This window comes from Argentina anserina, chromosome 6, assembly GCF_933775445.1.
Source record: "Argentina anserina chromosome 6, drPotAnse1.1, whole genome shotgun sequence".
Classification (NCBI taxonomy): domain Eukaryota; kingdom Viridiplantae; phylum Streptophyta; class Magnoliopsida; order Rosales; family Rosaceae; genus Argentina; species Argentina anserina.
The window spans coordinates 11,787,998-11,812,623 of NC_065877.1; the positions used below are offsets into that span (position 1 = coordinate 11,787,998).

Below are 24,626 nucleotides of genomic sequence, written 5' to 3' on the forward strand. Positions count from 1 at the left end.
GTGCACAAATATCATAACCTAGCTACTATATATATTCACTATATATTAATTTACTATTCATGGCACTGTTTTATAAGCCAATGAATAATTATAGCTCTAGCAGCTCGGCTTATGTCCTGTTTTTTCGCTTATATACTCTATTGTCACTAACTATATATATTTTTTATTTTTGCATTATTCTTTCCTCTTCTTCTTCGTCGATTACTCTCTCTCTCTCTCTCTGTATTCGCTTTCTTTGTTATTCTCTCTACTTTAACCAGTTTTAAAAACTCTAATTCATTTACAATCAGATCATAAAGTAATAGACTACTGTCAAGAAATAGTGCAACCCGCGGCAGCATGCGGGTATCGTAATCTAGTATATATTAATTTGACAAACACTATTTACAGTATTGTTCTTAAGGATTTGGAAAATTGCTTCTGTTTTTCGTAGTATTTACATGAGTGTTATCACTTATTCTAAAATGACGCATAGACCATTGCAATTATTATTTACTACTTATTATTTGGTGATGCACTGTTTAATTGGTGACGCAGATACCATCGGCTAAGCTCGGTTTATGTTATGTTTTTTTGCTTATTTACTCGACTGCCACTAGGTATAAATTTGTTTTTCCCTCATTCTCTCATCTTCTTCTCCTTTGATTGCTCTCTCTCTCTATATTTTGCTTTCTTCGTTATTCTCTCCACTTAAATTAGTTCTAAAAACTCTAATTCGCTTACAATCAGACCTTCAACTTATATAATTTGACAAACACTATTCACGGTACCATTCCTAAGAGCTTGGAAAAACTGCCTTTGTTTTTCGTTGTATTTACATGAGTGTCATTTCTTATTTTAAAATGACGCATATACTCTCACATCTGTTACTTGCTACTTATTAGTTGGTGATGCATTGTTTAATTGGTGACGCATATACCCTCAGCTGGGCTCGGCTTATGTCCTATTTTTTGCATATTTACTCGACTGTCACTAGGTATAAATTTTTTTTTTGCCTCATTCTCTCCTCTTCTTCTCCTTCGATTGCTCTCTTTCTCTGTATCTCGTTTTTTTCGCTAATAGTCCTCCTTTTCTCATTGCTCTCTCTGTATATATCGTGTTTTCTTCGCTATTCTCTCCACTTAAATAAGTTCTAAAAACTCTTATTTGCTTACAATCATGCCCTAAACTAATAGACTATTGTCAAGAAATAGTGCACCCCGCGGCAACGCGCAAGTATCGTAACCTAATATATTTGTTAAATATGAGAATGACTGTTATTGTGCTTTTATCTCTTTTGGGAATAGTGCTTTGAAAAAAATATGGACTGGAGGAGTTACTGTTTACACTATTGTCTCAGACACAACGTGAACGTTCATAGTTCTAAAATATGCAATTTATATGCTCGTGCTTGTTCTCTCTTGATACACCTGTGGCTGTTCAGATTAGTAATGAAAAATGCGTAGTGTAGCCTCGTGCACACATCTAAGGTGATAAACATTGGAACAGCCTTCATCCTTGCAAAGCAGTCTTTGCGGATGAAGCAGCAATCCTCCGAGTAGCCATCCATGCTGAGTCAATCTTTCGTAATGAACTAATGGTGTCATCGTTGCTCCTAATTTATGGCATGATTTGAACTATAAAAGTTAAAAAGGAATTATACCCTAATACAGTCAAAAAGGAATCATGTCCCAACACAGTAATCCAGAATGGATATGATAACTGGGCAATCAGCAAAACTATTCTGCTCATAGAAGGGCACGACAGAGCAGATGCCCTTTGTATGGTTAGCATCTTGCAATAAATATTAGACCATAAATTCTTCCATATCTGAAATTTTCAAAATTATCAACCGAGTCTCTGAGCATGTCGTCAATGTGGTAGAAGATAAAAACACAATGAAATTCTAGCGATATAGAATCTCAGGTCATTGAAGAACCACTACAGATAAAAAGAAGGAACGTTGCAATCATTTGGCGTCAGCGGACTTCTCACATGATGAGTTAATTTTGGATTTATATGATCTCAAAAGTTATTTAAATTTCCAAATACTCATAATATACTGAATTATCTAAATTTCGATGTTAAAACAGTTTAATACAGATCAGCAAAATGTGTCGAAAGGAGGGAGGTACACACCAATAACACCTTTTCCATTTTCACCATTAGTGTTCTTGTAAGCAACTGAAATGAAGATATTCATTCATCTTCATTCGTCAGTTTATGATACAATCAATCAAGTTGTTGCCATGACATCAACTCATAGGTGAGAGATTGTAATCTCCAGCAGCTTTGCTATTTTCAATCCTTGATAGATGTCCGCAGTATCTTCACATCATGCACTGGCCTGTATTTCATCAAAGAGGCAGGTAAATTGAGGTGAGAAATACTGTAAACAAAAGCCTTTTACAAAGTGTACTGAATACCAGCTATTAACAACCTACATACTATGGATGATGTAAACCAAAGCCTTTAGAGTAATATAACATTATTTGACACACCAGTTTTTCAAATTAATGTCTGACCAAACCATCTAATACAGTAGGATACTAGGATTTGGGAAAGATATTCAAACCAACGCCATTGCCTAAGGGTATAAGCAGACTCCTGTAGTCAGTGTCAGGACATTAAGTTATATCCATCCACCATCCTTTCTCCCCACTTCAATCAGTAGTTGTGACTCGTGAGACAAAAACCTCTTTGCAAAATTTACAAGATATATCATGACATAGTTCTGTATATCATCCATAGCATGCTGTCAAGATCTATGTATTCCGAAAATCCATGACTATTGTGGGATGCTAACACATGATGTATGACATTAATATAAAAAGGCATAAATACTATAGAAACTCAAAGACCAAGACAAAATAAGAATGTCTTTACGAGAATTGGTCATCCAAAAGGACCACAAGTGTTAACAAGCTGCACTCTAGTTTCAGATTGGTCAAGAGTTGCAAACAAAAATAGAAAGTCAGGGATCCAGCAGTCTAAACCAAGATAAATTCCCAAAATCTTGCAAGGAGATTAATAACAAGCAATCACTAGTAACATAACCAGTACATACTCATTCATCTGAATAAAAAGAAAAATAAAAAGAAAGAAAGATGTAATGAAGGAACAGTATACCTATCACTATTATCAGTTTGGACACTACCGAGTCTTTTGATGATTTCCATTCCACTGCACACTCTTCCAAATATTGTGTGCTTTCCTGAATAGAAACAGAAGCATCAGAGTGTTCTTAGTTCAGCAAAATCTTATAGGAAAAGGAGAAAATTACTGATGAAAATTCCCTATACTTTTCCAGTTAACCCCTTCATATAGTTTTTTAATGTCAACAACTCAAGTGCCAATAAACTGATACTTGCAAATAAGAAAACGCAGGTAAACAGTCTAAAACCTCAGTCGCCCATCTCATTTGATTAGAAAATTAAACCCAACATCCGTAGCCCTCTCCGGAATGACTTTGCAAGTCAAATTTACAGAGATATCAGCAGAAAAAGTTATCACGGCAAATATCATCGTTCAATGGTTTCCATAGCCTACAGACTGATGCCTCATGCAAAAATCTAAACGGGGCAACACCATTACAGGCAAAATTTCCATCACATTGTATCCAATTTACATGATAAGTCACAAACATCTATCGCTAAACAACAATTAAATCCAGCATAAGTAGACCAAAACCTCAGTATACTCCTAAAACCATACTCACCATCTAGCGAAGCACAGGGAGCAAGTGTGATAAAGAACTGGCTTCCATTGGTATTCGGACCAGCATTCGCCATGGACAAGATTCCAGCCCCCGTATGCTTCAGCTCCGGTCTGATCTCATCCTCAAATTTCGCTCTGAACAACAAACAACATCTTCAGTATCTACTCCAACTCATAGTAAAAACAAAACTCTTAGACCTAATTAACCCAAAAAAGAAACTTACCCATAAATGGATTCACCACCCCTTCCAGTCCCAGTAGGATCACCACCTTGCACTATGAAATCCTAAAACCAAATACCAACTTTAACCATCAGCAAAAACCCTAACCAATTGTTTTACTATTTCAACAAAACCAAAACTTTAACCTGGGTAAAAAAAAAAAAAAAACCTTGATGATCCTGTGGAACTTGACATTGTTGTAGTAGCCACGGCGAGAGAGCTCGACGAAGTTCCTGCAAGTCCTGGGCGCGTGCTTGTAGTAAAGCTGCGATTTTTAACCACAAACAGGTCGGAGTAGAAATCTAAAAACACAAACTTTAGGGGTTTTGAGTCGCGGTAATAAGGTAAAGAGTGGCTGAAATATTACCTCAACGGTGAAAGCGCCCATGGAGGTCTCCAGGGTCACCTCCTGAGCTCCTCCTTCTGCGCTCGCCCACATCGACATTAGCAACAACGAAAGAATAAGACGAGTCCTGAGAATAAGAAAGGGTTTTAAAAGCAAACCCCTTAGAGGATTGGTTATACGACCTGTCGTTTCGTTAAACTTTGTAGGTTTAGCCTTTTAGACTTCGAAGTGCATAATTAAATGGGAGTTTCTATTTGCAGATCCCTTTGCTATTTGTTCCTCCATCACTATCTACACCTTATTATTTAAAGGAAAGAAATCGATTTCGTGTGGTTGTCTGAGTACACCGCTATTTTGGGTGCGATCTAGGAATCGCCGATATGCATCGATTATTTTGTGACCATATACATAACAACTCTTCTAATTCCGGTTACATACTTGAATAGTTTCGATTATTCGAATCTATACAGCCCTCGTTTCTTATGGATGCATCGTCCTCGCGACTGTTATTTGAATGTTTGAGTTATCTTACACTCATGTCTATAAACGATAATACCAAGGTATACGTACTCATTTATTACTCTGAAGCAGCACTATTTGCTGACAAAAGATCCCAAAAACAACACATTCTCTGGGACACACTTAAAGTGATTCAATAAACGTATGTGGCGTTGTATTACCAGAGTTGACCTTGAAGCATGCTCCACATCCGAGAAATACATGTCATTTTTGGCACCTGTATCTATTTCTTGAGGGAATTTTGGAGATGGAAACGTAACATTCTTCCATTCTCAAGTAAGCACATTTTTGAGCCTCAGGCTAAGGCTTCTCCTAATCCGATATGCAAGATTTTGTTGCTATGGACTTTTGATTAGTCAATCTATTTTGACTATATTTTGTGCTTACTATTTTTCGAGTATGACGTTGGCATTGCCATGATTCTTACTTGACTTTAGCTTAAGTCGTTTATTAGAATTGGAAGCTTGTTTGTGTTGTATTAAATATTGGCATATTCAATAAAATTTCTCGTATTCCTTGTTTACAAGATGATCTCATGAGAATTTTATTTGCCTTGACTTAGCATGCATTGTCAACGTTTGCAACTCATCTGGTTTTTAAATTGGCCGCTTTTAGGTTACATGGGACCCTAATAGTACTACATTGAATTTAGACATTAAAATTTGGAAAAACGGACCTTGGAACGTCAAAATTGACATCGTTTTTCCGGTTATTGTTCCGGTGTTTCCAGAACATTTTCCGGCATTTTACCGGCATATTGGCGCCTTCCGGCCACTTGCCGGCGTTTGCGGCGCCACCATCCGGTTCCTGCCGACGTCCCCTGTCAGACAGCATCCCCGGCCGGTTTTCCGGCAATCAGCGGCGCTGGTTCCTGCGAGTTTTCGATGATTTTTTTGTCCGTCGTTTCTCGTCATTTTTCTGGCATATTTCCCACAGTTTTTACTGCCACGTTTTCCAGTTCAAATTTCACCCGGTTTTGAGTTATTTTGACATGGTTTTCCGGTTAATTTTCTGGTTTTCTCCAAGTCGTTTCATAGCTCAAACGATTTTATTATTATTGGTGACCACCCACACCAAATGGATGGATTTCCACCCTAATTGTTTGGTATTCAACTGCTCCAATACCATGTTTTTCCAACTCTTAAGTTGAAGAATGTAGTTATATTGCCATGTGATACACTCGATGGGATTGCACATTTGTTTCAATCCCCATTCTTACAATATCCTACGGCGTATTGTCTAGAGAAGTTCAGCGCGTCGTTGACTCTCTTAATTTTATTTTGAGCATGTCTCATTGTGAAATTGAGTGTCTTGCTAATTGCGTAACCACCCACACTGTCCTACGGCGCAGGTAGTTATTTTACAGATCTCGTGCGGAGATTGTGTTTTATATCTTCGTGTCTTGCTAAGTTTTCAAAGGCCCTACATGGAAATGATGAATTTTCATATTGATATTTGTGTTAAAAATGAAGAGGAATAAATCTGTCATATTACATTGACAGTAGCTTTTTCAAGCTTAGACAATAGCTTTGTTAGCCTGCGGACATAGCTTTGCTTGCCTGCAGCAGTAGCTTTATGTAACTCAAGATTCTTTGAATCATGGGTTCAGTTTAACTGTCTTCTCGGTTTTGACATGATCATTTTTGTCATTTTGAACGAGATATGATGATTCGAGTTCTTTGAAATTCACATGATCATCTATTTTTCATGTTCACGAAGCGATTGTAGGATCACCTTACCCATGCTCCACACGGTGAGACCGTACCTATCCGTGCCATGCACGGTGAGGCCGAGCATGCCCCTCTCGGCGGCTCCATGGCATTCAGGCCGTCGGTGGCGGCATCCCCTCCTTCACACGAGCTTGTGATGCCTCCCGTGTTTTCTAATTCCTCCATGACAATCTCTGATGCCCATCGCTCATTTTGCAAAAGCTTGTTCTTTTGCTAGATTTCAAGGAAGTCCTTATTTTCTAAGGCTCCAACCGAGAACATTCCATTCTTACAAAGTATTTAAGGTGACATTAGTGGACCCTATCCAACCGAATGCAGACATTTTTTGGTATTTTTATGGTATAGGTTAAGAGCATCGACGCGTTGGTCACACGTCGCTTTGCTTTCCACAAGAAACACTGCATTTGCTAAGTTTTTAGCTATGATCATCGTACTAAGGGCTCACCACTCTTCCCATCCTCTCAAATCTATTTGATTGGATACCGTTGGAGAGTTCACCTCCATGACTTTGATGATTTCGTTTTGCATATCTACTGGGATTGTCATTGAACATATTATTCCTTATGTTCATTCATTGCATGATCCAGCAGAGCTCGGACTTGGTTATGGGTACTAACCTGCCAATTTTTGCATGGGGATATGTAATAATGTTGCATGCAGTGACACTTATTCGTTTTAGACCCACAACTTGCCAAGCGTTTAGTGCATACCAGATGGTTACTAGATACAATCCCAACGTTCTTTTTATTAAACGCCTATTTGGTTAAAGTTGTTTATGTGCCTATATTGTAGTTATATCAATGGGTCTACTTGAAACGATTAAGTATTCTAGTTGGTTATGATTTATGAATCACCAACACTTGTCCGCTATTTCCAATCTACAACCGTTGATCTCTATCTTGCGATATTAGCTGACGGTCACTTTGATGAGACATACTTCCCGTCGTTAGGGGGAGATATGGAATGCTCACATTCCGGTTTTAACGCCAGGAATTGACGTGGTGTGGCACTATGTCTCATTAAGATCTCGCACTACTCAAAGTGAGTAAATGTGCAACGCATTATCTACCTCCAGAAAGGCAAAGATTCGATGCTCAATGACTTTACCGATATTGCGAAAGTGATGAGATTACACATAAATGCTGTGATGTGCCGATAAGGTTGGAACTCTCAGAATATGGGAGAATTTCATATGACTTGGTCCTAGCACCGTTGGCACCATCCCTAACAGTGGGAAGGAAGTCGGAGATGGCACCATCGTACGCTGTGGTATTGTTGGCGCCCGTGGTATTGCACCACAAAACAAGGGCGACAAACGCAAAGATGGACTAGTAAGGGTCATAGCTTCGGTCTTGCCTCCTACCTAGATGAGGGGGAGACTATTATTCTCTGGAATCAAAACCAGAAACAAGCGATGTGCGTAGGCACAAGTATTTCACTCATCATCAAAAGATATTCTCTAAACATGTGTATCAACTAAGTTTATGTGGGACGCTACAGACTCATTTTGTTGATGTTAGAGAAGAATAGAAATCTCACGAATTGATTGTATACAGCGCGCGCGTGTGTTTAATGGATTGATCTCCCATGATTGATGATGTATTCGCTAATGCTTTTATGCCGTTGTAAAGTATCAACGATGAGCAACTTGACCGAAGTGGAAAGAATCAATACAGGCTGAACTAGACTTGTTATGTTGGTCGTTGTTCGTAAGTGTAATGAAAAAGATGAAGTCATGCAATATTTGTAGAACTTGTGATGCAAAGATTTCTCATTATCCTAGTATTGACTATGATGAGTTATATTCTCTCGTTATGGACATAATTGCTTTCCACTACTTGATTAGTAGTAGTGTCCATGAAAACTGATTTGCAGCATATGATAGTGCTCATAGAATATTTGTAAAGGGATCTTGACGCAGATATGAGAGTGCCCGAGGGACTTTAAATGCCTCCGGACCATGGAGAGCTTATGTAATCAGATTGCGACGTTGGAGAGAACGTAGTTGCAAGAACTCATACCCATATGTGTTCATATGAAAGTTAATTTTTGATTCTCTATTCCGTCTAAGTATAGATGATGAAGAGATTCAATGAGCTATACATTCATATATGTAAGTGTTGTTGGAACACTATTACTTTCATTATGATGTGATTAACTATGCACCTATGCATCGTCATTGGACTTGCATTGCTCATTTGACATGGGTTTAGTTCTACACTTAGTGAACCAACACAAATCCTATCCACACCAATGCTGTCGGCAGCTCAAGTGACATCAACGTACGCCTTGGTGTAGCAGTCGACACTGGTAGCGTAAAGGATGCGTACGGTTCCGTTTCGGACCAAAATCAGTCCTTCATTGGTCAATTCCCCTATTCCTTTGTGAAAGACACATTGAATGTGACAAATCAGAGTCTGTCCAGTTTCATAGGTCAATTTCAACAAGACTTACATGACAGCTTGCTCAATGAATTATGGTGAAATTGGTACCGTTGGAAAGGTCTATGTGTCTACTTTCCAGGGACACCAACCATTTGTTCATAGCTATCATATTGAGTGAGTTATGACCGTTTTAGCAAAGTATGACATTTCTGTCCGGAAATTTGCAAGTCAGTCAACTTCGACAGAGCACTGTGAACTGCTCCGATCGGATTAGGTTGTGAAATTTATGTCATTGGAAATCCACAAGTGTCTACTTTTCAGAACATTTTACGATTCGCTGATACCTATTTTGACAAAAAAATTATGGCCGTTTAAGTGAGTGAAGGTCTTTCTACCCGAGATTCTGATTTTCATTGCAAACTCTTGTTTTGAGTTGTTATGCAATCTTGTTTCCTAAGATCTAAGTTTGGCTAAGTATAGCCTGTATGATCTAAGGATGTGTGGCTAGATTTAATGATTAATCATTAGCCCAAGACTACGTTTGAGAAGCATGTAATGAACGTTGTATACGTTGTTCTTTGTACTCCATGATTATAACACTAATCAGAGGGAGTTGTTTCATAGACTGCAGGGGGAGTCTACCTCATATGATGCTATCAAATGTAGACAGTGCGTTGTGCTCTTTTTCCCTTTGATCAAGCTTTTGTTTTTACCCAAGAGGTTTTTATTTTGCTTGACAAGGTTTTTACCGAGGCAACGATGTGTGCACCATGCAACCTAGGCATGCGACACAAGGGGGAGTGTTCCGGGAGAATTATTATTCTACCATTGTGTGTGCCTTAGTCTTATTAGGTTTCATGTTAGGAGATAGATTAGCATCTCCGTAATAGATTAGGATTCCGAATCCTACGGGATTGTGGTTTTGTAATGCCTATATATAGGCCCTCATATCATTCAATAATACACAATTATTTCATCCTGAAACATAAACCTCTAAATTTGTTAAGCATATGTTTTTGCTCACTACACATTCCTTTTACTTTTTAAAAATAAATATTTACTCACTGGATCTCATTTGAAATTTCCAAAATAACATTCATTATATTATTCACATACACTTCAATAAATTATTCATTACATCTCTTATTCACTCACTAGAACTCTATTCTTTAATTTTTTTTCTTCTCTTTTTTATATTATGCAAACTTATATTCTTCAATTTGTTTGCTACCAAAATCATTAAACCTTCATTCTTTGGTCTATTTATTTAAGATAAAAATTATTTGGATCATATTAATCAACCCACGATTAATTATTTGTCGAAAAAATATATGCAATAAAATACACCTTCATTCTCTATATTTATTCATTTTTAAATATGTTTTGCATATTAATATATATATATATATATTATTTCAATAGTTAGTAGTTGCAATTATATATTTATATTATGATATATGCGCTCAAACATGTGTATTATAGTAATTTGTGTCACATAAATGATTTTAGGTATAGTTTTAGTTTTTATTGAATATATAAATTTAATTATGTAGACAAATTAGGAAATAGATATTGATAAAGTAACTAATAAATACGACGATATGTTTTTTTAATGAACAATCTGTTATTTATTTAATTCAATAAAATCTATAAAATTATTTTATTTTATACACATATTGTCCTTAATCATCATAATGAAAAGTGATGTATATGTAATTCAATAATTCAAAATATATGGAGGTCAAGTGATAAAATTTGGAGATCCTAATAACAATAACCAAAATAAATCTATTTAACTCTAATAATTCAGGGTACAAATTTACAATATAATCGTTCTTTACGTTAGAGATGCTCTAAAAAGGCCAAAATAAAGAGAAGTTTTTTCTAATTTTGTATCTAGCAACACCAAACATCTTACTAACCAAACTAGATCAGTCGGTCGGTTTTGGGAACTTTAGGGAAGCAAAGTAGCAAACCCCTCTCATGGCTAAACGACCTGTCGTTTCTTGACTTAATAGTTGAAAGTTGAAAATTAAAAGTGAAATACTTGGTGAATAGAGTCTGGGGAGGGTTCAGGAAATCTGGGGATGGCAGAAATGGTCCAAAGTAGGACACAGGGAGCTATCAGACGGGCTATAGTAATCGGAAATGGGTTTGCCGGAGCGGAGAATCAGAGCATTGGTTTGGTTCGTGCTCTGGGCTTAACTGATCGTCATTCTCTCTATGTGAGTACTGTTTCTTTCATTTTCTTTGCTATTTGTAGTTGGGTTTTACTAGTTCTGATTTGGCTTGATTGGTTTTAAAAGCGAGTCACTAGACCAAGAGGAGGAATTAACAGATGGATTCCGTGGCTTCCGCTCTCTCTGCATAAAAAGTTAGACTTTGCCATCTCAGGGATTAGAGGCAACAGCAAAGATAGGTACTTGTTTGTGTGAGTTATCAAATATTTCATTCAGTGTTAGTTAGTCGTGTAAGGTGGGACACACATGGATTCTGCAGGCCCCACGTGTACTGATGGCTCTCTTTGTGTTGTTGTTGGAAAATGGTGCTAGCTTAGGTCTCTCATCTGGCGTGGTGGAAGCTGATGCGAAGCAGATTGCAACAATGGCTCGTCAGACATTTGACAAGTATGTATGCACTATGTTTTGTTGAGTTTTTCAATTCGTTAAGGGGAATGAGACTGATTTTCACCTTGGCTTCTTCCTTAGAAGATCAAATGCATATGAGAATTAGATGATGTTACTGCATTCTAATGGATAGGAGCTCTAGTGTTGAATTTGAGTCTTGTGTTATAAGCACTTTAGTACTTAGAAAGACATTTAATTTCTCTCCAGAGATGGGCCGCTGCTGGTAGTTGCATCTGGTCGGGATACCATTCCTGTTGCAAGTGCCATTAAACGTTTAGCTCCAGAAAATGTGTTTCTTGTCCAGGTTAAAGTTAAATTTCCCCTAAGAACTGGTGTACTTGTGATTATTGACATATATTGATAAACAAAGCTGAGGCACTTTTTCAAGTTTGATGCAATTGTATTGATCTCTCCTGCTTGGTTTACGATGAACTCTGGTGATAAACTTGTTTAATGATATATTAAAGGGACCAGACTTCCTTTCATTTTGACTGCTGTCTAAATATATATCTTCCTCTGTTTGTCACAGTAATGTAAAGATATAGGCATGTCATTTTGAATTTGTCAACAATAAAGTTGCTTTCAGTAAAATGGTACACGAGGATGTTGGTGGCATAAATTGACTGGCTAGCAGAATGGCGTTGTGTGTGATTTGATTTGTTCAACGAAATGTGATCTTTAATTATCAAAGTCACATTTCGTTTTATTTATGTATGTTTTATGAAATTATAATACATTCATCAGTGAAAAACACTAATTATCTGATTCTAACAGATTTTTTTTCTCAAACTTTGTTTCAGATACAACATCCAAGGTCACATCTGAATAGGTTTGATTTGGTGATAGCTCCTCGTCATGATTATTATCAATTGACTCCTCATGCACAGAAACAAATTCCTTGGTTTCTTCGGAGGTGGATCACCCCTCGTGAACCACCTGGAAAAAATGTGGTTAGTATCCTGGTTGATTAATATATTAATTTTGTAGGAATAAATATCTACAGTAATTTTGTTGATAGGTTCTCATCATGATTCAGGTTCTCACCATTGGAGCTCTTCATCAGGCTGATTCTGCTGCACTTAAAAGTGCTGCTTCTGCTTGGCATGCTGAATTGGCACCAGTCCCAAGGCCGTTGCTTGTAATAAATATAGGAGGCCCTTTGGGTAAACTTGTGCCCTGCTGTTATGATTTTCATTTTTTCCTCTTTATTAGAATATAATTGTGTGCAATTTGTATGTTTATAATGCATTACTGTCATCTTTCATACTTGCGATCTCATTTTGTAAAGTCAGTACACAATACTCAGTAGATCACTCTTTATATGATAATTTAAAATGCTTGATTTCTTCATGTGCTGAGACATGTTGAACTCTCTTGTGCTGTTAGATCGTTCGAACTGTTTCTCCTTGTTTACTTTCTATTATGAAAGGTGATTGAAAGTCTGGCATTTATATTTTATAGGGAACTGTTCATATGGTGTGGATCTTGCAAAACAGTTAGCAGCTATGCTGCGCAATGTTCTGTGGAGCTGTGGAAGTGTGAGAATTTCTTTCTCCAGAAGAACTCCTGAGAAGGTATAAATTCCTTGATATAGCCTTAGATGTTTTGTCTGCGGAAACTTACTTCCTCCGGTTAATATTTCTGATAGGTGTCCAAATTTCTTACAAGAGAATTCAGCAATAATCCGAAAGTCTACATTTGGGAAGGTGAAGGTACTTTTTGCACTCTTATAAAACATCATCATAGTTATATACATGCGTTTATGTACCTTTTTATCATCTATGTGTGTACAAAAGAGCAAATTTTAAAGGTGTGTGCAATACTGCTTAGGCCACAATCCACATATGGGCCATCTAGCCTTTGCAGATGCTTTTATCATCACTGCTGATTCAGTCAGCATGTTGAGTGAGGCTTGCAGTACCGGGTATGTTTCAAATTTGATGCTGACGGTGTGTTAGCCTGATGAAATTTTCTTTCAAAATTATCATCATCTGAAATTCTTGTGTTTCAACATTCTTATGATTTTCACTTCAGCAAACCTGTGTATGTGATTGGTGCCGAACGCTGTACATGGAAGTTCGCAGACTTCCAAAACCGTCTGGAGGAAAGGGGAGTGGTTCGTCCATTCACTGGTAAAGAGGATGTAAGTAACTAGCCCTGGTTAGTTATTCTTTAAAAGAACCTTCAGCCATTCCTAGTATTTAGTTAATAAATCAGAAAGAAGTTATCTGAGCAGCTCTCTTTAATTTGTGGGTGAAAAAAGGTCTCTCATTCTCTACATTCTGAGGATTTATATGTTCAACTTAAAATGGGTGAAGATCATGGTATTGACTTGTATCATGTATTTGTTGACAGAGTTTACTTTTGTTAATTTACTAATGAACAATTTTTTTTATTGAAGAATAATGATATTTTTCCTTTTGTAATTTTCTTTTTATAGATGTCCAAGTGTTGGAGCTATGTTCCACTGAATGACACTGCTGAGGCTGCTACTCAGGTGAAGAAGGCCCTTGCTGAGTGGGGATGGAGTATACTTGTGTAATGGCTTAGTTTCTGTTAGATCGGTCAAGATCATTGGATTTGAGTACTCTAGGATTTGACCCAGTTTTGTCCAATTTATCTCTACAAATGTACATATTAGTTTGGAACTCTTGACGTATCATTATCACCAATGTAATTTATCTGAGTTTAGCTTAGGCATGTAAGTCGTAAGCCTGTAACCCATAAATGAATAGAAAACCTTGAAATACAAATGATCTCAGAGATATTCATTACCTAGATATTTGATTATAAGAGTGGTTAATTTTCACTTCGACTAAGAAATTGCTAGACATTTCAAGAGCATTATTGTATCTCTTCTTCTGGTCTCTATCATTTCAAGAGCATATTTGTTTCCGATATGCTTGCAAGGTTACTTCTATACATTCTGGCGCTCGGAACATCATGCGAAGCATTGCAATTTGCAAGCCATCGCATGCAGTTAAACCCTAATGGCCTTAACCCTAAATCTTCCCCGCACAGGAAAAGTTTCCACCAGCGTAGAACCAAAATATGAACTTGTTAAGCAATAGTCACTAATCTAACGCAAAGCCTATAAAATAATGTGAGTCCGTACTCTACGTTGTTGGGTTAGGGTGGCTAATTGTGGTCTAGTTGAGTGATTAAGAGAATAAACTTAACTTTCTAAGTTATAGCAGGTTGACCTTTTCACTTAAACAGTTAAACTACATTACTCTGAGTCTCTGATAGAGTCCAACTTCTCTGGTCTGCATTATATCATCAAAAAGCTTTAGTGCTTAGGCAAATAATAGAAGACAAAACAAACTACCTCATTTCAACCTCTTCAACATCATGTTATGATCAATAAGTCTTCTACCCACTCCTCCCTGGCAACCTATTAATATTGAAGTGGTTAGTACTTGATCCATCTAGCAGAACATTTCTTTCACTCAAACAACTACTCTCTTCTCGCTCCCATTAACTGATTAAATTACAAAGATGTATTATAATTGCTATTTTCAGTCCACTTAACTCGTCTTTGTTGCACTATATAAGGTTCCCATGTAATAACATTCAACACAAGCTTCTAAGTCTCTCCATTTTAGCAATTCTCCGTTTCCAAGAGAGCTTCAATCTAAGTCTTAAGAAGATCGTTCTCTTTCTGTGTCATCTAAAATGAAGAGCGGAGAAGCAACCACCATTGATGTTCCTGAGGCAAGTGGCGCAACCAAAGGAAAAGGACCTATTTTGATGGTTCCTAGGCAAGAGAAGGGAGGAATGAAGAGAGGGCTTGCGATTATCGACTTGGTTTTAAGGATAGGTGCAATGGTGGCTGCTCTAGCTGCTGCAGCCACCATGGGAACTAGTGATCAGAACCTTCCTTTCTTCACTCAGTTCTTCCAGTTTGAAGCTAGCTATGATGACATGCCTAGTTTCGAGTACGTGATTCTCAACCTCCTCTCTTTCTCAATAAAATGTTCTCTTGTCGATCATTCAATCATGCTATGAAAAAGAAGGCGAATCAAAGCATCCTACTGAATTATGTCACAATATTTTTTGCCAACATATTCATAGTCTGACACAGACCGTTGTATGAATGCAGGTTTTTCTTGATAGCTATGTCAATTGTAGCTGGTTACTTGGTGCTATCTATCCCCTTCTCCATAGTAGCCATTGTTCGCCCCCATGCCGGTGGACCAAGGCTCTTGCTCCTCATCATGGACATTGTACTTTTTATAACCTCTCATCCTTATACTAATACTCTCTAGCTAAGTACAAGCATGTTATGTTTGTTACCAGACTATCAGTTTAGACCATATACAGGTTTTTCCGCCAATCGATATTGCCATGCAACCTGCAATATCAAACTCAATCTCTAATATCCTTATCTTCCATAGACAGTTTTTAACATTAAAGTATTAATCTCTATGCAGGTGGCGCTTGTACTTGCGAATTCTGCTGCTGCGGCTGCAACATCAATAGTCTACCTAGCTCACAATGGCAATGCCAGCTCGAATTGGCTCGCCATTTGCAACCAGTTTGGTGATTTCTGCCAGAAAATCAGTGGGGCTGTGGTGGCATCCTTCATCACTGTTGTCACCTTCACGTTCTTGATTCTGCTCTCTGCTTTGTCTCTCCGAAAGCATTAGTGGAGAAGAGGAAGATGAAGTGAAGCTCTTATGACTACAAAGTTGTTTGTGATCCTTGATCCTTGTGTGAATCTGGTTATAGTTGATGTAATTTACTTTGTTTAATGCCAAGTATTTCAATTAAATTATGGTTCATGTATGCATATCCACCTTTGCCGAATCTATACTACTAGTAGTAGTAACAGAAATTGTCCAATTTGATATGTGTTTGATAAATTTGACAACCATAATGAGTTGGTCTGGTGGAAGCATATTAGGTTACAATGAGGCAGATGCTATATAGATACTCCTGGTAATAGGAAGTCTATGGTTAGAACCTCAACTTTTAAAAAAACATTTTTTAGAATGAATCATACATATATTGTTCAACAGTGCTGGTAGCCTATTCGATTTATATTTTAAAAATAAATAAAAAATGACTGAAGTTGTATAAAATTACGCAACATAGACAAACGATTAATGGTGCTACACCGATCTTCAACTTCAAAGACAAGAAGATATGTTTATAGACTTCATTAAGAAATGATACTCATTAAATCCGAATTTAATTAAACCATACGTGCTGTCGTAGTTGTGTCCCATCCCGTGACCATATCATATAACAAACTTTTATTCATATTTATGTGACTGGAATTGGGTCTGACAAAAAAGGGCCTGGATGAGGCCCACGCTAAGACAGTATTAAGCGAGGTCCTTTGAGTCATTTCCGCCGTAATAAGAAGCTAGATCAAATCTGTGCAACGAGCCATCCCATCCATTGTATTCATCTCAACAAATTCTCTGTGCGTTTGCCGGGAAAATTAGACGGAAAAAATCTCAGCAAAGCGCTTAGGGTTTATCTCCGGCCAATAGAACCCCAAATTAAAAACAAAAATAAAAAGGAGAATGTCTCAATCGGGGAAATTGATGCCGAATCTGGATCAGCAGAGCACCAAAATGCTCAATCTCACCGTCCTCCAGCGAATCGATCCCAACATCGAAGAGATTCTCATCACCGCCGCCCACGTCACCTTCTACGAATTCAACATCGAAAACAACCAATGGGTCTGCTTCGCTCTCTTCTCTACTACCGATTTCAATTGCAAAGTTGCCCCCTTTTTCTGATTATTTACAATATGAGTAATTGAGCAGGAATTTGTTAACAAATTTGTGGGGGGTGTTTTTGGCAGAGTCGCAAGGACGTTGAAGGCTCTCTGTTTGTTGTTAAGAGGTAATAGTTCGATTTCTGAGTGATTAAGTTTTGCTCTCTAATGCATTGTGTTATTTGGAAGGCGGTTTGGGATGGTTAGTTGTATTAATAGTTGGGCTTACTTATTGTTAGGAATACTCAGCCACGGTTCCAGTTCATTGTGATGAATCGGCGCAACACAGGTAATGTCACTGAGTTGCTTAGTATAGGTGGTTTCTGTTGAAGGTTGTAGTTGCATCTCACTGTTTGAGTACTTTGTTTATCGGAATTTTTGGTGGAGTGTTTGTTTGTATTAATCTGCAATGCCAATTGAGATAGGGGGACCTTATGCTTTTCTTTTAAATGCGTGCTTGGTAGTCTTTAGGAATACAGATAAATAGTCTAGATTGTGCTTATATAGAAAATAGAGAGAAATAGGTCTTGATATGTGGTTCAAGAATGTCACAGATCTTTAAAGTGTAATGATGTTTATGCGAACTTGAGAGATAGCTGAATGTAAGTGTTAACTCGGTGAATTATTAACTCATTCTGTTAGTTTGACAGAATCTCATAAGTCATTAGTAAGATAAACAAGATTTGAGATTTCAAATCCACAAGTAATTGGTTGCCTGTTTCAAGTTAATTGTTTTAGCTTCTTGTTCACAAGTGCTTTTAATTTCATTACTACAGGTATATATATATATATATTATAATTTTTTTTTGCTTATTAGCTTAATTTAATTTGATACTCGTATTCCTTTTTTTTCTTCTGGTGAACAGAAAGTTCGCATAATTTAGTCGTATCTTTTTTTCTTTTCTTTGTTTGAATATCATAATCATGCGGTAGAGGGATACTGTGCGTATACCTGAATATGTCTATATGTGTCCCTATAGTTGGTGCAGTTTTTTTTATATTTAATTTATAATTATGTGTTTATATTATACAGATAACCTAGTCGAGAATCTCTTGGGAGATTTTGAGTATGAAGTTCAAGTTCCATATTTGTTGTATAGAAATGCAGCTCAAGAAGTTAATGGCATTTGGTTTTATAATTCACGTGAATGTGAGGAAGTTGCAAATGTCTTCACTAGGTACAGCACTTATCTTAATCTTTTAATTTACATGAATGTGAATATCTATGAAGATCCTGTCCATATTATAATTACCAAGAAACATGCAGTTTAACATGTTAAACTTTCAAAATAGAACAATGCAAGTGAGTTGACTGAGTGACCATATTCACATCCTTTTTTGGGCATAACGGAATAGGTGCTCAAAGTCGATTTGCACTTAGAAGAGTTGGAATTGGCAAAGGTTATAGGTTATACATGCATACTTAGACTTTAGTATTCATATTATAAAAGAACGATATAAACTGAGTTCAAATAAATATAAATGTAGAACTTTGAAATTTTTTAACAGAGATATTGCCAAATGTCCATGCTTAAAGGTGAACACAAATCAATGAAATCATAGCATTAGATCTAAAGCAAAATGGTGATGCTGAAATAACTGGATTGTTATAGGTTGTGCATTTGTACACTCTTGTTGATATGTACTTTATTATATGATATAATATTCTGTTATATTTTACAGGATTCTTAACGCATACTCAAAGGTTCCCCCAAAGTCCAAAGTAGCTTCTAGCAAAAGGTTTTCCCTCCAGTTCCCCCCCCCCCCTTTATAAGCATTGAATGAAACCATTATTGTTGTGATTCAGTTACATATTATGTTCTCAATATCTCTATCCAGATTGTTGATCCTTTTTTTCATTTTTAGCTCTATTATGAAGAGTTATATGTTTGCATAAGTTTGATTCATCAACTGTTTGCTTCATAGAGTTGGAACAAGGGTATTTTTGAAGTCTGTGGGAAGCCTGTTAAAAAATTATCTTATATTTTTTCTCCAAAATGATATGTGTGATGGGAGTTGGAATCTTCATACAAAATATGTATCTTGATATAAATCCTCTTTTACTGTCATGATCATTTAGTGTCAAGATTGCGTCTGTCTGTCAAGGTTATGTAGGATTGATTTGTCATGCTATTGGCCCTATCAATATTCCCTCTTTTAGTTTGGCTTTGTTGATTGAGTGCATAGTAGCTTTATTGCTCTAATTAATATGTGCTTGTTGTAATGTAGTGAGTTTGAAGAACTTGAAGCAGTCCCATCCATGTTGGTCATGGAAGGGCCACTGGAGCCATCATTAAATGCCACAACTGCCCGTGAACCTTCTGAAGATTCAGCCTTTGTGAACTACTTGGTATGATATCAGGGCTTTCTGAGTGAAATGTAGTGGTGATCTGCTAACTTTATGTCAACTTTTAATCTCCTGAATTTGGTTTGCTTATACAGTTCTATGTCATCTGCTTTGTTGTATCTAAACTGTCATTTGCATTGTTTGAAGCCTTCAATTTTATTTTATTTTTTGGTTTTTTTTGTTTTATGAAGAGTAAGGTAGTCATCTGTCTGGATGATGTCATCTGCTTTGTCGTATCTAAACTGTCATTTGCATTGTTGGAAGCCTTCAATTTTTGTTTTAGTTTTATGAAGAGTAATGTTCCACTCAAGTCCTCCATCCCAACCCCTGAGCTTTGGGTTTTTATTGTTGAAGTCGAAGTTTAATCCTTGTTCTCAATGATATTTGCTTTGGTCCTAGTAAGTACCAGAAATATGATGATGCTTTCAATATTTCTGATCTTGTGGAAACCTCGGGATTACAAATGCAGTTGCATCTTTCTCTTGATGGTATTTGTAATATTATAGTAACAATTCCAAATATATATGAAAAAAGTGTGGATGTCAGATTCAGATGAGAAGTGAGATTGGAATGATATGATTGATATCTAATATATATATATATTTATTTTGCCGATAAGTATGGCATATTTACAATTTTTTAACCTTACGCTGGAAGGTTTTGCGGTGGATAACCAGATGAAATTATGAAAAACTTGTATTAATTTGAAATTATCTTTTGTTTTCTCTCTTTACTTCAAAAAAAAATAACCATTATCTTTTACCAAAATAGGGTTTAGGTTGGTGCAGAGAAGGAAAGTTTTCTTTCATGCTCTAAAATTTTCTAAAGAAAGTATAAAGACTTCTAATGATGTGTTCAAATGCTGGCACGTCACATCGTTTTTGTTTACTTATTTAGTGTCTTTCTTTAACTTGTTTCCCATGATGGCTGATCATATATGTTTCCTACTCTTACTGCAGGCAGCTATGAATATTGGAGGTAACACTTCAAACATTGGAAATTCAAGACAGACTTATCCTTCTTCGGTATCTGCTCCTCCATCTTCCTATGCACCCAATGTCGTTTCATCTCCCGCACCATCCCCATTGTTACCTGCCCCTTACCTTTCAGCCTCATCTACACAAACACTCTTGCCAGGTACATCTGATTTAATAACCAGCAATAGCAGGGTGGCTAATCTTTTAAAACCATCTACCTTTTTCCCATTACCTGCTTCCTCATCTTCCGTGATTGTACCACCCGTTTCATCAGCTGTGCCCGTTCCAACTGCCAGTGCTCTTCATCCTCCTGTGAATTTGCAACGGCCATATGGCACCCCAATGCTTCAACCCTTTCCACCACCAACGCCACCTCCATCTTTAACTCCTAATGCTCCTCCCGCACCCAATGATGGGCCTCTTATAAGCAGAGAAATAGTTAGGGAGGCACTTCTGATGCTTGTTCAGGTAATTACATTTTCTTACCTTTTTATCTAAACAATTTTCTAGTGCTCGCCCAACCTAGCAAATACATTTTCAGAAATCTTTTTTCCGCAATTTAATGTATTAATTTCTTGGACACAAATTCTCCTCAAAATATTTCTTGTCATGTCTAACAATTATATAGCTGCCATATAAGTAATAATGTGCTCAAGTAGGTGTATATATCTTTTGATTAAAAACTATAGTCTATAGATAGTATGGACTAGTGCTTATATGTCCTTGATGTAGAAGTTTCTCAAGTATTGGCTGACTCATGTGTTTCTATTCTGATAGGATGATCAATTCATCGACATGTTTCACCATGCATTGCTGAAAGTGCACCATACATGAATAACTTAGCACAACCTGTGGCCTCTTCATCTGCAAATTTGTCAAGTACAAATTTATGTAGAATAAGTTATGTATATAGTTATTCTACTTCTGTCCAGAGGAATAATGGCAGCAAAACAGCTTAGGTGTGGCATCCGATCAAACTCCCTCTCACTCTGACATTTTCAACTTTCATTACAATATATCGAATTGGGAGGGTTGCAAGGATGGCACTCAGTTGGCCTGTTTGTTAGTCATATGTATCTCACCTAGAGTTTCATGTTTGTAACATTTAGTAGTTTTTTTATTTTTACTAAGGTTGACTTTGGATGAGTAATTTTGGTTATTTAGGTTGTATTCAGACTCATGTTATGTTGACCTTCTAATTATGACTTGGGACTGTTTTTTTGGTTTCATTGGAGCTCATTAACTTTCCCTTACGTTTACATAATCCATGAGGCTCAACTGAAAGCAGTTTTTGGTCTCTTTCATTATACCTTGTTAATCGGGGTCTGTGATCCGCCCTTGCCTAATCCCTTTGATTATCTTTTTCCAGTTTGATTGCGTTATGTGTAGTGGCGTTCTGGGACAGTATACCTTCTGCATTCCAAACTAAATGGCGACCTCCGTAGAGTCATCAGTAATTCGTTTGAGATCACTTCTGAAATTGATAAAAATGGTCTGAAACTACTGTGATTCGTTTGGGACCACTTCTGAAGTTGATAAAAGAGACAATCCGCGTAGTCTTACCGGACTCCTTGACGGTCTAACCCTTCATCTCTTCTTATTTTTGGATGAAGGGTTAGGCCGTCAAGAGGTCCGGTGAGACTATGCGGATTCGGCCTTCCAGTCTAAAACAAATCTCAGTCATGCTGAAGGAAGTTTGGAAGTTTGGAAGTTTGGATTTAGAATACCACAATAATCCCGAAGAAAATTTGGATTTAGATTTGCAGTATTCCATATATTTCCTTTTTTGTAATCAGGGTTACTTAATAAAATATGTGTTCTCGATCGTTTCAAAATTACGGTGTAATTAGGTAACGAAAGATTTTAAAGATCGAACATCAAGGAACCGAGTCCATTACTCAGGAAGAAACTCAAGTGAACTTGTCGATAGGTAACTAAGTAATACCATACAAATTGTGAATTTGTTAGTTACTTCGAAAAAAAATAACATCGTTGAAGTTATGAGTTTAAATCTTCGGTCATTTCATAATGGTAAGAGTTAAAGGGGTTTCAATGTACCAAATAGCATACAAAAACGACACTCATTCATCAGTCTGAACTCAAAAACAGAAGCCGCCCCCGCGTTGGTCTTCTCTCACTTTCCGACTTGCTCGTTTGATAGTAGAGCATATAATGGCGCTGCTTAGGAAGCTGGTGAGGTCAAGGCCCAGTTTATCATCTTCCTCTCTGATTCCTCCGGCGATTTTCATCTCTTGCCGGGCACTCACTACTAAGCTCTTCGTTGGTGGTATCATTACTTCCCGAATTCGTCTTTGTTCTGAAACTCTCATAACCTCATGTTCTATGCTGTCTTTAATATTTGATCCATTTGTGATTGTGGCTAGTTGAACAAGGGTTTAGGGTTTTTAGCAAATCATTTGTCCTCCAAATTACTTAAATTTAGAAGGAAATGAGTTATGGGTTCTGGTGAGTATGTAGAGAAATGAATAGCTGAACACTTCGAATTGAAAGTTTTGTGTTTGCGATCACTTTACATTTTTTGAAAATGGGTTTTTGTCAGGGCGAGATGATATGGGGATATCTTCTTTAGCTCTCTGACTCTGTGCTATCAGCAACGAGCTTCTATAATTTAATCTATTTATAGCTTCTTCGGTAAGGTTATCAATTTTGGGATTGAATTGTTTGGCTGTTGAAGCTAGGGGTGGTTTTCATAAGGTCTATTCTAGGTAGGAACACAATCATTCATCTGAAGTTTATCTTGTCGCACATTAATTCATAGTTCTTGCCCTGCATATAGTCGTGAAATGGTGATAAGGAGTTGGCTTCTGTCGTTGGGAGTGACCAAGAGTAGAGGGCTTTTAGGTGCTTTTTAAAAGGGCCCTTCCGCCCTTCCTCGCCTTCGACGGAACAACTTCTGCGTGTGCACACACAGAATCCTCGTACATTTGGTTGACATCTCCTTAGCCATACCAACTAACACCCATTGTAACCTGACTAGCCTCTTTGATCATTAATAGCTTAGTACATTCGTCCATGGGTGGATGGGGTCAACAATGTAAATTCTTTTTATCTGTGTAATTGTGGTCTTCTTATTCCATCCCTTGTTCGTCCAATTCTTGACATCAGATATAGCAACTATCCACTTAATTCTGTATCTGCCATTTTCCTGCAAACTTTCTTGTTTGTTATTCTCTTAGTAGCTTAGCTGTTCATAACAATATTATGTCACCTTGTCATAGGACTATCATTCTACACTACGGATAAGGGATTACAAGAAGCATTTTCTCAACATGGTCAAGTGGTTGAAGGTGACTTGCGGGATTATTCACATAATAACTTCCAAGAGAACTTGGTAGCAAAAGTTCTGAGATGATTTCAAATTCTCATATGCTACTTTAATCTTCATTTGCCTTGGCAGCTCAAGTAGTATCTGACAGAGTCTCAGACCGATCAAAAGGATTTGGATTTGTAACCTTTGCTTCACTAGATGAAGCTCACAAAGCCGTAGAGCAGATGAATGGAAAGGTAGTTCCTTGTTTTGTGCATATGGTTCTCAGATCATAGAGAGAAATAACAGATGATAATTGGCAGGCATTGAATGGGCGTGTTATATTCGTGGATTATACAAAGCCCAAATCAGATTATGGTGGTGGAATGCCAATTGCAAGAGAACCTCCACAACCGAAAGATGACAGCTGATTTTCTTATCAAGGAACTTTGCTCACTTGGGGCACTTGCCTGTAACTGGAAGCGAGATTATACAAATACAAAGTGCAGTCTAACAAATGCTCGAAAAAAATTGGTTGAAGTTTGGACTAGTATGTGAAAATGCTGCTTTCGTTTATACAATCATATCGTCTGTGTTTTTTTTTTTTGGTAACTACCCTTCTTTCCTCTCATCACTCTCTCAAGGTTAGGTTGTATCAGCGATCCGAAACGGATTTTTCTGTAATATTCCTGAAGAACCAAACTTCAGAGCATACTATCAGATCATTACCTTCATAATGAAAGCATTCTTACTTAAAAGAGCTTGAATGGATTCGCTTTG

At 37.1% G+C, this 24,626-nt stretch overlaps 5 protein-coding genes across 6 annotated transcripts; 4 read left to right on the top strand and 1 right to left on the bottom strand.

Annotated features, from left to right (window-relative positions):
* Positions 1 to 2,015: 2,015 nt before the first annotated feature.
* Positions 2,016 to 4,409, bottom strand: LOC126799397 (peptidyl-prolyl cis-trans isomerase CYP18-2). Its single transcript, XM_050526596.1, has 6 exons — positions 4,285 to 4,409; positions 4,087 to 4,182; positions 3,921 to 3,982; positions 3,698 to 3,831; positions 3,109 to 3,193; positions 2,016 to 2,326 (listed from the first exon to the last, which is right to left on the bottom strand). Exons 1-6 carry the CDS (start codon positions 4,360 to 4,362, stop codon positions 2,281 to 2,283), a joined length of 501 nt encoding a protein of 166 aa, XP_050382553.1. The 5' UTR covers positions 4,363 to 4,409; the 3' UTR covers positions 2,016 to 2,280.
* A 6,568-nt stretch (positions 4,410 to 10,977) lies between these two features.
* Positions 10,978 to 14,296, top strand: LOC126799110 (mitochondrial fission protein ELM1-like). Its single transcript, XM_050526232.1, has 11 exons — positions 10,978 to 11,121; positions 11,203 to 11,315; positions 11,449 to 11,523; positions 11,731 to 11,827; positions 12,324 to 12,473; positions 12,560 to 12,686; positions 12,985 to 13,097; positions 13,172 to 13,235; positions 13,354 to 13,447; positions 13,558 to 13,666; positions 13,964 to 14,296. Exons 1-11 carry the CDS (start codon positions 10,984 to 10,986, stop codon positions 14,063 to 14,065), a joined length of 1,182 nt encoding a protein of 393 aa, XP_050382189.1. The 5' UTR covers positions 10,978 to 10,983; the 3' UTR covers positions 14,066 to 14,296.
* Positions 14,297 to 15,131: 835 nt separating this feature from the next.
* LOC126799684 (casparian strip membrane protein 1-like) lies at positions 15,132 to 16,311 on the top strand. The gene is made up of 3 exons (XM_050526927.1): positions 15,132 to 15,461; positions 15,626 to 15,749; positions 15,957 to 16,311. Exons 1-3 carry the CDS (start codon positions 15,199 to 15,201, stop codon positions 16,170 to 16,172), a joined length of 603 nt encoding a protein of 200 aa, XP_050382884.1. The 5' UTR covers positions 15,132 to 15,198; the 3' UTR covers positions 16,173 to 16,311.
* A 615-nt stretch (positions 16,312 to 16,926) lies between these two features.
* Positions 16,927 to 21,785, top strand: LOC126798761 (mRNA-decapping enzyme-like protein). 2 transcript variants are annotated; one of them, XM_050525812.1, is made up of 9 exons: positions 16,927 to 17,216; positions 17,342 to 17,382; positions 17,494 to 17,543; positions 18,288 to 18,432; positions 18,938 to 18,994; positions 19,484 to 19,604; positions 20,561 to 20,738; positions 20,853 to 21,046; positions 21,356 to 21,785. In XM_050525812.1, the coding sequence occupies exons 1-9, from the start codon at positions 17,058 to 17,060 to the stop codon at positions 21,410 to 21,412; spliced, it is 1,002 nt and encodes a 333-aa protein (XP_050381769.1). In that variant the 5' UTR covers positions 16,927 to 17,057; the 3' UTR covers positions 21,413 to 21,785. The 2 variants fall into 2 exon arrangements, with proteins under 2 accessions (XP_050381769.1, XP_050381768.1); XM_050525811.1 differs by having other exon boundaries at positions 20,561 to 21,046.
* A 947-nt stretch (positions 21,786 to 22,732) lies between these two features.
* Positions 22,733 to 24,432, top strand: LOC126799785 (small RNA-binding protein 11, chloroplastic-like). The gene is made up of 4 exons (XM_050527050.1): positions 22,733 to 22,865; positions 23,818 to 23,886; positions 23,997 to 24,103; positions 24,170 to 24,432. Exons 1-4 carry the CDS (start codon positions 22,751 to 22,753, stop codon positions 24,275 to 24,277), a joined length of 399 nt encoding a protein of 132 aa, XP_050383007.1. The 5' UTR covers positions 22,733 to 22,750; the 3' UTR covers positions 24,278 to 24,432.
* Positions 24,433 to 24,626: the final 194 nt, after the last annotated feature.

Coding starts and splice junctions, on each gene's coding strand:
- LOC126798761 (XM_050525811.1), top strand. CDS start 17,058: ATGTCTCAATCGGGGAAATTGATGCCGAATCTGGATCAGCAGAGCACC. Junction 17,544..18,287: donor GATGAATCGGCGCAACACAG/GTAATGTCACTG, acceptor TATATTATACAG/ATAACCTAGTCGAGAATCTC. Junction 18,433..18,937: donor GTTGCAAATGTCTTCACTAG/GTACAGCACTTA, acceptor TATATTTTACAG/GATTCTTAACGCATACTCAA.
- LOC126799397 (XM_050526596.1), bottom strand. CDS start 4,362: ATGTCGATGTGGGCGAGCGCAGAAGGAGGAGCTCAGGAGGTGACCCTG. Junction 3,832..3,920: donor GGTGGTGAATCCATTTATGG/GTAAGTTTCTTT, acceptor TTTGTTGTTCAG/AGCGAAATTTGAGGATGAGA. Junction 3,194..3,697: donor TCCCTGTGCTTCGCTAGATG/GTGAGTATGGTT, acceptor GTTTCTATTCAG/GAAAGCACACAATATTTGGA.
- LOC126799684 (XM_050526927.1), top strand. CDS start 15,199: ATGAAGAGCGGAGAAGCAACCACCATTGATGTTCCTGAGGCAAGTGGC. Junction 15,462..15,625: donor GATGACATGCCTAGTTTCGA/GTACGTGATTCT, acceptor GTATGAATGCAG/GTTTTTCTTGATAGCTATGT. Junction 15,750..15,956: donor TGCTCCTCATCATGGACATT/GTACTTTTTATA, acceptor ATCTCTATGCAG/GTGGCGCTTGTACTTGCGAA.
- LOC126799785 (XM_050527050.1), top strand. CDS start 22,751: ATGGCGCTGCTTAGGAAGCTGGTGAGGTCAAGGCCCAGTTTATCATCT. Junction 22,866..23,817: donor TACTAAGCTCTTCGTTGGTG/GTATCATTACTT, acceptor ACCTTGTCATAG/GACTATCATTCTACACTACG. Junction 24,104..24,169: donor TAGAGCAGATGAATGGAAAG/GTAGTTCCTTGT, acceptor GATAATTGGCAG/GCATTGAATGGGCGTGTTAT.
- LOC126799110 (XM_050526232.1), top strand. CDS start 10,984: ATGGCAGAAATGGTCCAAAGTAGGACACAGGGAGCTATCAGACGGGCT. Junction 11,828..12,323: donor AAAATGTGTTTCTTGTCCAG/GTTAAAGTTAAA, acceptor ACTTTGTTTCAG/ATACAACATCCAAGGTCACA. Junction 12,474..12,559: donor AACCACCTGGAAAAAATGTG/GTTAGTATCCTG, acceptor ATCATGATTCAG/GTTCTCACCATTGGAGCTCT.